This window comes from Lodderomyces elongisporus, chromosome 2, assembly GCF_030384665.1.
Source record: "Lodderomyces elongisporus chromosome 2, complete sequence".
In the NCBI taxonomy this organism is placed as follows: Eukaryota; Fungi; Ascomycota; class Pichiomycetes; order Serinales; family Debaryomycetaceae; genus Lodderomyces; species Lodderomyces elongisporus.
Genome location: NC_083674.1, coordinates 30,179 through 42,308, shown reverse-complemented (window position 1 = coordinate 42,308; position 12,130 = coordinate 30,179). Strand labels below are relative to the sequence as shown.

Below are 12,130 nucleotides of genomic sequence, written 5' to 3'. Positions count from 1 at the left end.
TGCTTTAATCGTAATATTTCAAACAAAAAGATATTGCGCCAGTACTTTTTAGCACGTGCGATTAAATAACTAGGCGAAAATGAAAAGCTTATCTTAAATTTTCTATAGTACATACATAAAACCAACAAGAAGTATTGGTTATACTTTTCCTTATCCTGTTTTTTATTTCCCATAAATCATAACCAACATAAATTTATTCAACATATTTGTTACTGCGTGGCCAAAGTCCATATCCTTGTTACCCAGTAGTAATTCATCATCATCATATTCCAGGGCTCAAATATGGCGTTAAAAATCACGCCATATTTTCACCCCTAAATCACTACTCTAGTTTATGAAGAAAGAACATGAATTAGTCCCCCCCCCAATTTTTTTTTTTCCTCAATTCTGAGAAAAGCAAAAGTTTGAAAACAACTACAAGGACTTTATATCCACCTCAGTTCAGATATTCATCAAATTTATAATCGACTAATAATAGACAGGTTTAGACGAATTCAAGAGAATTGAAAATGTAAATGAAGTACATAAATACTGTAATAAATCTTCTGTTTAACGAAATTAAAAACTGCATATCTATACAACAATGACTACCGATGCAAAATTTTTAAGATTATATAGTTTACCCCATGGTGACCACACGCTTCCATACATCTGGTCTGTCACTATACCACTGATGTTTCTTGTGTATGATTTTTCAAACAATGATTGGTTGGATTTGATTGAGCCACTATCAGTATTCAAATATACGGTACAAAACAATGTCGAGACTGCGATTATAACAAGGATTGAACTAAATGAATTCCTTAAAGAGACAAGAAGGTACAATAAACCAAAAGGGTCCTTCTCTATCAATTATACAAGGTTCCAGTTTAAAAGCTTAAAATTTACAATGATTCAGTTGCTGAAAATAAAATTTGGAAAGGCAGAGGCAGCAGTGTTGGAAAGTTTCTTGAAAACAGAAGATCAAGTATTGATATTGGGGGCCATAAAAAGTGATGATTGGTCTGTTACCAAAATAAAAAACATAATTGAAAAATGGAGGAAAAAATATAAAATAATTGAAGCAATCTCGGGTGTAGATTACAAAGTTGGTACACCAATGTGTTTAATCAGTTCAAAACTTGAAAAGTACTCAAAGATTTCCTCAATATCTGATATGACAACATCAAATTTTCCTCATATATCTCAAAATGGTGTAATTGTTGAGATTTATCCAGATTTATTTGAACCTCCAGCTTACCTTCGATCCCATAGTCGCTTGGGCACAGATACTACATAAACTTCATTTGATGAAAATAGTACATTATTCTCAGGAAATGATAATCAAATCAAGGAACCAACATTAGCTGGAAGCGGAGTCGGAAAATGTTATTCAAAAACAAGTTACAAGTAAAATCGATGCTGAGAATATTGAAAAAGCTTATAACTTGTTGTTTCCAGACTCTAAAAAAAATGCAGATTCTCTTGACCATAATGAAATTTCAAATCATACAACTGTCAGAAGATGAATTTGCAAATTTGGGCTTTTTTGCGAATGATTCTTTCGACAGTTTGTACGAAACCGAGGATGATAACCTGTATGTTGAGTCATTTGATGAATCAGAAGGTTCGCTAGATTCTTTGAAAGGTAATGATGATGACGAGGAGGAGGAGGAGGAGGAAGAGGACATCATAAATGAACTATTTTAAATGGGTGAGGCACATTTCGGGTAGCAGTGAAATCATAATAAGTAGTTGGTAGATCAAGTACTTTAATAAAATTTAATTCTGATTTTTTCTAACAAGATGTAACATGGCAACAAAACTTCTCGTTAGTGTGCAACTGCTGTACACTAATATTTGGCTACTTAGCTCATTAGTGCCAACAAATTATCTTTTAACGACCAATTGACTATATTCGAAGGGAGCGAATTCTTACTCGGTTGTATACTGAGTAAAAACAAGTGTCTTAAGTGTAAGGTGTAGATTATCGAACACAATCTCTTAAATGAAGGCATTTGACAGAGAGTGGCCATTCTCTGTCGAATACACGGCAGAATGCGCCTAACTTATGGTGACCACTAAAGGTAGTACTTATCATGAAAACCATATAAAATAAATGTAGTTTGAGATACGACTCCTTATCCCCTATTTATATTCTCATTTCTACACTAAATTCTATTGTCTTCGTTCAAAATTACCCAATAATGGGCTTAGCACGAATTTCCACTTTGTGGAAATATGGGCATATTACGACATTAGCTGACAAATGTTTGCCTATAAAAATCTCAAAGATAAGCTTCTTTTCTTTGCCCTATTTATTAAATGTATATGCGAAATGAAAAATAAAAGAATTAAAATGTTAGCACTTTGAAGGGTTACAGTTCAAAAAAATAAAACACGTGGGGGTAGGGTGATAAAGGAGGAACAACGTTAAGAAACACCAGATTCAGCCAATAGACGATAGATTCGAAACACAATCAATAATCAATTTGAGGGATTTTATTTTACATGATCTGCTGTTTGTTTTTTGCCCTGTGAAATTGTTGATAGAAGAGTATTATAGTCGGAAATAATGCAAGTATAAATGACTGAGTAATCAATTACGTAGAAAGACGTTCACATTAAAGCAAAATATAGTTGAAGACATTATGATTTCCTGCCTTGAATTAATTTTTCTTATCTTTATGAGAATCATCACTTGAGGAGTGAATAGATTCTAGTATTCCTTAATTTTTATATATATATATATATTGTCTCGAATACTGAAAAATTGAAAGCAACATAATGCAAAGTAGACATTAGACCCTGTTGAAAGGGCCTCATTTGACCGAGTTGCTTTCATAAAATCGTACCGCAGCTATGAAATCCTTTTTTCTAAGAGAATCAACAAGTTCATAATGAGTCAGTTTTTGCTACAGAAAATGGTATCATTCAATATTGATTTTGATGGATGCAGCACTCATACTGTCTTGAAAACTTGCTTCACAATTGAAGATATCAAATGCACAGATCACATCTCCACAATTGATCATGAAGAACTGATTGAACCATTGCGTGAATATTGTATATTAGTGAATAAAAAAAAAATACACAGTGCTGATAAAAAAGAAGCATATCAAGATGGTGAAAATAATGATTCCGAAGAAGAAAAAGCTCGTACATTTAACAAAGTGCGTTTGGTTGCTCAAAAGTAGGATTTATTTAAAAAAAAGGCGGTTTTTATTTCAAGAAAAAAAGACAGATTGTCACATTTACGTTATTATAAATTTAACAACAAATCTGTGCATTTGTTGCATTTGGAAAATTTTGAAGCAATTAGTTTCAAGAATTATGTTTTTAAAGCTGTCGGAGAGGAACCATTTGAACAAGTTACTCCCGGAGGATTTAACCGATGCAATAACATCCCTTATTTTTAAACAAATGAAGAAAACAACGGTAAGAGTCAAATCAACAATAGCTTGGAATAAGATTTTGATACCTGGATTGGACCATCATCATCATATAGGTCCGAATCTTGAGCAACCAAATGCAATTCATCAAGTGTGGGGGCTTTTTCATCTTCAGAACTACCTTCTTCGCCATTAGGATATGCTTCATCCTTATCAACACTGCGTATTTTTCTTTTATTCATTAATACACAATACTGACGCAATGGTTCAATCAGATCTTCGCGATCAATTGTGGAGATGTGGTCTATGCATTCAATGTCTTCAATTGTGAAGCAAGTTTTCAAGACAGTATGAGTGCTGCATCCATCAAAATCAATATTAAATGATGTCATTTTCTGTAGCGAAAATTGACTCACCAAAATGTAATCGATTCGGCGGTAATTGGAACCGCTAACATTTGTGAATATATCTTTGTAATTAGAATGCAAACGACCAACATCAATCATTTTTTTACTTTCAACAAGTTTCTTCAATCTCTGAACAACGGTAACATCTCTATCAAACCTGGGTTTTATAAGACCTTTTCCAAAATTAAAATCTCCACCAACAATATAAGAACCTTTTGTTTTGAGAAGACGATCCAACTCATTTAAAAAAATCAACTTCCTCGTCACATTCATATGAATGTTAGTTTCAATATAGCAACAAACTGCAGTAAACTTGAGTGAACCTATCTCGACTGTAACATCCGCAATACATCTTTTGATCACTGGATCAAGAACTTGATTTGACAATTGCATCTCACCTGTTATTTTAAGATTTTCCACTGCCTTTGTATTGACTACAATTGCACTCCTAGCATTCTTTTCTGGTTTTAAAATTACCAAATGTTTCATATGGGATATGCATTGGAGTGAATTGTCGCAAATTTCCGAGAAAAGAGTAATTGCAATATCATCACCAACAAACGCCAAAGCATCTCTAAACCTGTTTCCACCAATATTCTTAGATACAATTGTAAAGTCAGCATCAGGGTGGTGTACTTTCTTAATACAATATGATGGCAATGGGATAGCACGTTTGTCTTCTGTGTCGTATATGTCATTCAAATAGGTTATTGGTATGGATTGTGGTCCATTGGGTGTATCATAAGATACGAGTAAAGCGGCTTCGTTGGTAGACATATTTTTGTTGTCATAAGTTTAGTATGGGTATTCAAAGTTAATTGACTGGCCAAACATTGCTAAAGGTATGACAAATTCATAGTTACTTTATAGATTGTTGAAAAAAGAAGATTTTGAAAAAGGGGAAATCATCCTTACCCTTCATTTCCATCACTCTCCCTTTTCAATATCACCTTTTGAACACTAATTTTCAAAGTTTTTGCCCCTTGATACCTACTATGTGAAAGCTTCGAATTATATCCCGCATATTAAAACTGCTTTATAGTGCAAATCCCATTGTTGAATACATTACCAAAACTCTACCCCTATGTTTCAAGTGGTTCTTGAAAAGACAGGCGAAGTAGTATAAAAATATCCTAACGTATCCCTTCAAGTTCATTTGCTCATAGTTTTCAATTAATTCAATCGTTTTTCTTATCAATTTGCCACTAGTGATATATAAAATACCTTTGATGGAATTAAGCTTTCAATATCTTTTGATGCATGGTTGCAATGTTCTTCAAAACAATTAAATAGTCAAACGTTACTAGTTGCACTTTTGCATTATTATAATAGTCTTTTTCTTAACAATTTAATTTTGAAATAAATTAATTATAAAAACTAAAACAAAAAACCCAGCAAATTTTGTAAACTTATTTCTCTCAATTCAATGGTTGGTTATGTTTTGTATTTACCGCCCCTTGACATAATGTGGTGTAACCGTTTCTTACTGCCCCCGCCCCTCCGTGCGCTCTAATTATAGCTACTCAAAGTACAAACTTTTGTTATATGTTATTCTCACATGTCATTGATTAAATGAGTGGGCAAAAAAAATAATTTTTTAAAAAAAAAGCTTCTCTTTGAATTGTTAATTTACACACAATACAACTTATAAAAAATATTGTTTCCAAATTCTGCAATCTATTAATTCTTTACTCCCTATAATTTAAAACCAACATAAGATTAATTGAAAACTTGCTTTTATAATATTCAAGCCTTTATGCTAGGTATCCATGAGTATAAATATATAAACAAATATAGAAAAATGGAAAAATGGAAATTTGTTTTGATCAGAAAATACATTTGTAAACTTTCTCGTAACAGAAAGTAATTGCTACATAGCCAAATAGCAATGACCAGCGAGATACAATCTTTAAAGTTTTACAGTTTACCCTATGGTGACCACACGCTTCCATATATCTGGTCTGTCACTAACCCACTGATATTTCTTGTGTATGATTTCCCAAACAATGATTGGTTGGATTTGATTGAGCCACTATCAGTATTCAAATATACGGTACAAAACAATGTCGAGACTGCAATTATAGCAAGGACTGAAGTAGTCGATTCTTTGAAGATAACAAAAAGAATTAGTCATCCAAGTTTGACATTCTGTGCAAACTTGACAAGGTTTCAAATTCAAGATTCGAAATTTACAATAATTCAATTGCTGAAAAGTAATGTTGGCGAAGCTGAGTTGGCAATGTTGGAAAGTGTATTGGAAGAAGAAGATCAAGTATTAATAGTTGGTGCCATTAAAAGTGATAAAATGTCAAGTTTGGCTATTAAAAAAAGAATTCGGTCATGGAGGAAAAAGTATGGAATAATTGAGGTACTTCCTGGTGCGAATTATGAAACGGGCATACCAATGTGTTTAACCAGTTCAGAGCTTAAGTTGGACTCAAAAGCTTGGTTAATGTCTAATTGGCCTCATTTGAAAATTGGTCGACTTTCTCAAAAGGGTGTAATGATTGAAGTCTATCCAGCAATAGAAATACCTGAAGCCGAGCTTCAATATATAGAAAAGCGTTTTGGCGCTGACGCGAGAGCGCATATTTCGGGAACAAAAAAACATAAGGGTTCATCAATTTCAAACTCTGAACAGGAGGTAAGAAATAACGGCAATGAAGCTGCAAATTCTACCCACCACGTAGAAATTCCAGACCACCCAACTACTGAAGATGAACTTTCTCGTTTGGGCTTTTATGCAAATGACTCATCAGACATGTTTTATGACAGCGATGAACAATATTCATTCGATGAAACAGATGATGAATCTGATGGTTAAACGTGTTCTTCAAAATATGATGATGATGATGTTGAAAATGAAGAAGAAGCAAGTAAGCTATATTAGATGGTTGAGACACATTTCGGGTAGCAGTGAAACCATAACAAGTAGTTTGTCACATGCATGAGACTTATCACTTGACTGCCGAATATTATACCCTTACCCGGCACGACCTTTCTGTTCTACGGAATAGCGATATTAATCAGGTCAGTGTTGGAATACCACTATCCTATATAGCCGACATCGGTTATCTATGAGGGGCCATTCAGTAAGAGGTCTATTGACGACGAATATAAATAGTCTTTGAGGTAGACCTAGAATATAAACATTTATATAGTTTTTATAAACCGATCAAAACCATATCTATTGATTCCACCCTAATCGACGCTACTCTAAGCTAACATAGTTGGTAAATTAGTTTGGTAGATCAAATACTTTAATAAAATTTAATTTTATTTTTTTGTTTTTTTTTTTAAACAAGTTGTAACATGCCAGAAATAAGTAGTGTTCGGTATGCTTAAAGTCTGAACAGTAATAGTGATATTACTTAGTTTTGTGTGTGAACTAAAGATATAACATTAGAAAGTTATTATACTAAGAGTTAGTTGATCTAAAGCTATCTACTCTAAAGTTGTCCTCTAGAAGTATATACAAAGGAGGTCTATCTAACTGGGATCTTGGTGGCTATTTAAGCTTTTCTCAACAACCTCAGAAGACGTAGCACAATGTCTATCTCGGGAAAGTACCGGCTCTCTAATCGGCGGGCGTATCGGCAGTTCGCTAGTCAGATGCCCAGACGCGGACAAACTCGAGATGACAAGATGGTACGGTCCTTCAGGTGTTCTACAAGAGGTTAGTAAGGGAGCTACCTATGGGTTGGTAGCGAGCTTAATCACGTCGTAGATGCCCTGTATGCCACATAACATTGTCGTGATTCAATGTATAATTATAAGCCACTCGACGGTATCACGTGTTAACATACACGTGAAGCGAACTCGAAGGTTGACCATTGGTAGTGTATTTAGAAATGAGTAAGGTCTTGCAAAGCACAAGTACGTGAACCACTCAGGGGGGGGATGTAAACGTCGGCCAGATTTTAAATAGAAGCTAGTTAATAATCTCGTAGAATCACTGGATTAATGACCTATCATCCGAGCTGATACAGTTTGAAGCAAGTACACGGTATGTCTCATAAGTTTCTCAGACTTCAACAAACATGGCAACAAAACTTCTCGTTAGTGTGCAACTGCTGTACACTAATATTTGGCTACTTAGCTCATTAGTGCCAACAAATTATCTTTTAACGACCAATTGACTATATTCGAAGGGAGCGAATTCTTACTCGGTTGTATACTGAGTAAAAACAAGTGTCTTAAGTGTAAGGTGTAGATTATCGAACACAATCTCTTAAATGAAGGCATTTGACAGAGAGTGGCCATTCTCTGTCGAATACACGGCAGAATGCGCCTAACTTATGGTGACCACTAAAGGTAGTACTTATCATGAAAACCATATAAAATAAATGTAGTTTGAGATACGACTCCTTATCCCCTATTTATATTCTCATTTCTAAACTTGATTCAATTGTCTTCGTTCAAAATTACCCAATAAGTAGCTTTCCATTCATTCATTTCCCCCCCCTTTTATCCACCACTCCTCAAAAAAATTCATTTTCTTTATAATGATTTCATGATTTTAAAGAAAAATTTTGTAGCCTTTTTTTCTTTTTTTTTTTTTTTCTTTTGGGGAATCACTGTGTTGATTTCCAACTCCTTTTAACCCCCCTCTCCCCCACTCTCTCTTTCTTCCATGTAACACACGCATTATTTCTACATCCCGTAACTTCCGCTTCGCAGAAAAAAAGTTTATTAGAAATTACGATGGTAACGGATTCTTATGTGTGTCTATATGCAAAAAAAAAAATGAAATAAAAAATAAAATAAAATAAAAACAAATTAAAAGAGAGAGAGAAGGAGTGGTTCACAAAACCACTCTCATGGTCTCTATACTCATATTTATATAAAAAAAAAAACCCAGTAAAAATTTGGACACCCATTTTCCTACACATCAGCCGTGTCCTCCATCTTGAAGCAAGCCATCTCTTTCTTATAATACTACTTGTTTGCCCTATCATATTGAGAAAGATGCCTCCAACAGTTAAAAGTGAAACACCAGCGGACGACTCTTATGATTCAGTTTCACCGATAAGGAGTAAATTAAATTCCAAGTATAAACAAGAGGATTCAGACTCTGACGATGACGATAACGAAGAGGATAACTCGTCACTGACACCAGATCAAAGCAGCAGTAATAGCAGCAGCAGCAAAAATAATAATAATAACAGCAACAGCAGCAGCAGCATCGGCAAAAATAATAACAACAACAACAACATTAGTGCAGCAAAAAGGAAAGTTACTCGTCGTTCAGTGGCATGCAAGAGTTGTCATGCATTGAAAGTAAAGTGTACACCATCCAATCCTGATGACCCAGGAGCCTCGTGTATTCGGTGTTTGAATGCCAAAAGGAAATGCGAAATAGACCTCAATCAGACTAGAAAGAGAAGAAAGAAGGCTGAGATTTTGGAAGCAAAAAGGAGGGAAGCAGAAGAGAAGGAAGGAAGTCACCTGCCAAGAACCGAAAGACATCTGCTGCCACAACCACAGGTGCAACAACAGCAGGTGCAACAACAATCACAACAATCTCCACCACCACAACAACTTGCACAACCACCACCTCAACTTGCACAAGCACCACAACCGCTTGCACAACCACCACAACCACTTGCACAACCACCACCACATGTAACTTTACCACCACCTCCACCTCAACTTGCACAACAACCTCCACCTGTAACTTTACCATCTCCTGCACCAATGCCTTTACATTTACGTCAAGCAGTGCCACCTGTCTCAAGCAAACTAAACCCCACATTCAGTCCCCAATACTCACATCCACCATTACCCTCACCAGAGAGCCGAGACCAGGAAATTGCAAATTTGAGACAGCGTGTGCGAATGCTTGAAGGCCAGTTGAGGGGCCGCAGGCCCGGGTCAAATATCTACTCAGACTCAAGCACTGATTCTCCACCATTTGTCTCAAAAAATGATTTGGAACAAGAAATTTCGATTTTAAGCGAATCGTCGTCAAAATTAACTGATTTGACAAACGAACTAAACTCACTAGCTGATCGCAGAACAAGTTTATTGCGCAACCCAATCCCAGCAGACGTGGTTTCGAAAGGTTTGTTGACATTACAGGATGCCGAGTTCCGTTTGCAATTGTACAAGGATCGTATATTGGGTTTTTTACCCTTGGTGGAAATCCCTGTGAATATTACGGCCGACCAATTGAGACTCGAACAACCTTTTTTATTCAATGCAATCATGTCTGCTAGTAATACAGTGAACCCCAATGCAATTAATGTTGACCACGCTTTAGCATTGGACAATGAAGCCATCAGATCTGTTTGCGACGAAGTATTGGTTGTGGGAACAAAATCGGTCGAATTGATCAAAAGTATCCTTGTATTAAGCTTGTATTATAACTCACCCGAACTTTTCCGTGAGCGTCGATACCATTTACTAAATACGATTTGCGTATCACTCTTGCATGATCTTGGCATTGTTGCAAGACCAACATTTACATTCACCGATGGCTCGGTTAAGCAAGACTCCGAGTCGGAGCCAAGCGAGGAGTATAGATCGTTGGTGTTGATCATTTACTTCAACACGGTAAGCATATGTCTTATTTTGCGAAGATCAATTTATATCAAATGGACCTCGTATGTTGAAGAATGTTGCTGTACGCTTGAAAAATCACAATTTGAAAAATATCGCAATTTGGCATTATTTGCAAGGATCAATGCTGCGTTGGAGAAAATTCACCATATCATCCATTCTTCTGAAATGGATGATAAGAGATCATCAACATCAGATTACATCATCAATGAGTTACAAGTTCGTTTAAATGAGTTGAGAAAAAAGATCAAGGACGATGATCGTGTGCTCTTGTCTTATTTCTATTCAGTTGTTGCCTATCTCCATGAGCCAAATTTGAGCCACATGTTCAACTATGAACATGGCCGTTTATCTACCCGTGCAATCAAGGCTATATCAAGTTGTACATCATCTTGTCTTGCAGCATTAAATGAGTATACAAAGTTGGAACCTGAAGAAGTTGCCCAAATGCCATTGGCGTTTGGCTCTCGTGTAATGTATACTGGTGGTATGCTATTGCGATTGCGTAATCTCATCATGACCATGCCTTCATACATTGACAAGGACCTTGTTCCACGAGATGCCGTGTTTAGTGTACAAAAGGTGTTGCGGTTGGTTGAGCAATCGCACTTGCAACATCCTGTTAACTATTTGTTGAAAAAGACAAGACTTGTGATGCAATTGTTCACTCAAACGTACGCGACTCAAATTGAAGAGCTACTCTACAGGAATAATGAGACCCCGCAAAATCTCAAACCAGTCAATTCTGAGAAACCATTGGACATTTTATCGCTTGCGGCATACCACCAGCCATATCAACAGCCAGTGCCCAACAAGACACCGCGTGACGAACACTATTTTCGGGAATCTAGACTTCCGCTGGTATCAATGGAACCAAATATATACAATACTATAAACGACGAGTTTTGGAGCAATTTGATCAGCACCGATGCAGACCAAATAAATTTTATAAACAATAACGGAGTTAACGATGAGATTTTCTTTAATTAGAAAAAATAAGTCAAAAAGAAGAAGAGCACAAAAGAAAGACGAAAAAAAAATAAAAAAAAATAGACAAAAAAAATAAAGACAAAAAAAGGGAAAGAGAGAGAATGAGTGTGGAAAAATGGACAGACAAAAGATTACGACATTGAAAAAGAAAAATAATAATTACAATAAAATATAGAGTCAGACAAAAACATGTACAAATCCTATTCGTAACACCCACTTCTTTCTTTCTTTCTTTTTTTTTTTTTTCTTCTTCCAATATTTAATGGATAGATTTACATTTTTAGACGTACTACGCATCATTGGCGGTCTACTCTTTTTCAATGCTCTACTATCGTACTGGTTCACGTCGGATCCGACCTGGGGCTACCATGGAAAATACTTGAATTGGAGGTTTTACCTCCACCAATTACACGGAGAACAAACTTTAACATTACAGCAATTGTCACAGTATGACGGGTCCCATGGATCGATATTCTTAGCTATCAATGGCAGTGTATTTGATGTAAGTTCGAACCGTGCAGTTTATGGACCTGGTGGTGGATATCACCAACTTGTTGGGAAAGATGCAGCAAGAGTTTATGTTACCGGATGTTTCCTGAAACCGGATGAGTACACCCACGACCTAAGAGGATTGGATCCCGAGGAGTGTGAAAAGGACATTACTGGATGGCAGAGATTTTTCCATAACCACAAGAATTATTGGTATGTTGGGCAGGTAAAGTTGGATTACGATTTCCAGGGAGAGCCACCCGAGCCATGCAAACACGTGAAATTCCCACTGTCGTAAGGATAATAAAATAA

At 35.9% G+C, this 12,130-nt stretch overlaps 7 protein-coding genes across 7 annotated transcripts; 6 read left to right on the top strand and 1 right to left on the bottom strand. All coding sequences in view use genetic code 12, as the record gives it.

Annotated features, from left to right (window-relative positions):
- Nucleotides 1-583: 583 nt before the first annotated feature.
- On the top strand, nucleotides 584-1,279 carry PVL30_001313 (uncharacterized protein; the record flags this gene model as incomplete). Its single annotated transcript, XM_001526463.1, has 1 exon — nucleotides 584-1,279. The coding sequence occupies one exon, from the start codon at nucleotides 584-586 to the stop codon at nucleotides 1,277-1,279; it is 696 nt and encodes a 231-aa protein (XP_001526513.2).
- Nucleotides 1,280-1,289: 10 nt separating this feature from the next.
- PVL30_001312 (uncharacterized protein) lies at nucleotides 1,290-1,689 on the top strand (the record flags this gene model as incomplete). Its single annotated transcript, XM_061119219.1, has 2 exons — nucleotides 1,290-1,298; nucleotides 1,459-1,689. The coding sequence occupies 2 exons, from the start codon at nucleotides 1,290-1,292 to the stop codon at nucleotides 1,687-1,689; spliced, it is 240 nt and encodes a 79-aa protein (XP_060975202.1).
- Nucleotides 1,690-2,903: 1,214 nt separating this feature from the next.
- PVL30_001311 (uncharacterized protein) lies at nucleotides 2,904-3,176 on the top strand (the record flags this gene model as incomplete). Its single annotated transcript, XM_061119218.1, has 1 exon — nucleotides 2,904-3,176. One exon carries the CDS (start codon nucleotides 2,904-2,906, stop codon nucleotides 3,174-3,176), a length of 273 nt encoding a protein of 90 aa, XP_060975201.1.
- A 248-nt stretch (nucleotides 3,177-3,424) lies between these two features.
- PVL30_001310 (uncharacterized protein) lies at nucleotides 3,425-4,555 on the bottom strand (the record flags this gene model as incomplete). The annotated part of the gene is made up of 1 exon (XM_001526461.1): nucleotides 3,425-4,555. The coding sequence occupies one exon, from the start codon at nucleotides 4,553-4,555 to the stop codon at nucleotides 3,425-3,427; it is 1,131 nt and encodes a 376-aa protein (XP_001526511.2).
- Nucleotides 4,556-5,666: 1,111 nt separating this feature from the next.
- On the top strand, nucleotides 5,667-6,602 carry PVL30_001309 (uncharacterized protein; the record flags this gene model as incomplete). The annotated part of the gene is made up of 1 exon (XM_001526460.1): nucleotides 5,667-6,602. One exon carries the CDS (start codon nucleotides 5,667-5,669, stop codon nucleotides 6,600-6,602), a length of 936 nt encoding a protein of 311 aa, XP_001526510.2.
- A 2,144-nt stretch (nucleotides 6,603-8,746) lies between these two features.
- Nucleotides 8,747-11,329, top strand: PVL30_001308 (uncharacterized protein; the record flags this gene model as incomplete). The annotated part of the gene is made up of 1 exon (XM_001526459.2): nucleotides 8,747-11,329. The coding sequence occupies one exon, from the start codon at nucleotides 8,747-8,749 to the stop codon at nucleotides 11,327-11,329; it is 2,583 nt and encodes an 860-aa protein (XP_001526509.2).
- A 262-nt stretch (nucleotides 11,330-11,591) lies between these two features.
- PVL30_001307 (uncharacterized protein) lies at nucleotides 11,592-12,116 on the top strand (the record flags this gene model as incomplete). The annotated part of the gene is made up of 1 exon (XM_001526458.1): nucleotides 11,592-12,116. One exon carries the CDS (start codon nucleotides 11,592-11,594, stop codon nucleotides 12,114-12,116), a length of 525 nt encoding a protein of 174 aa, XP_001526508.2.
- Nucleotides 12,117-12,130: the final 14 nt, after the last annotated feature.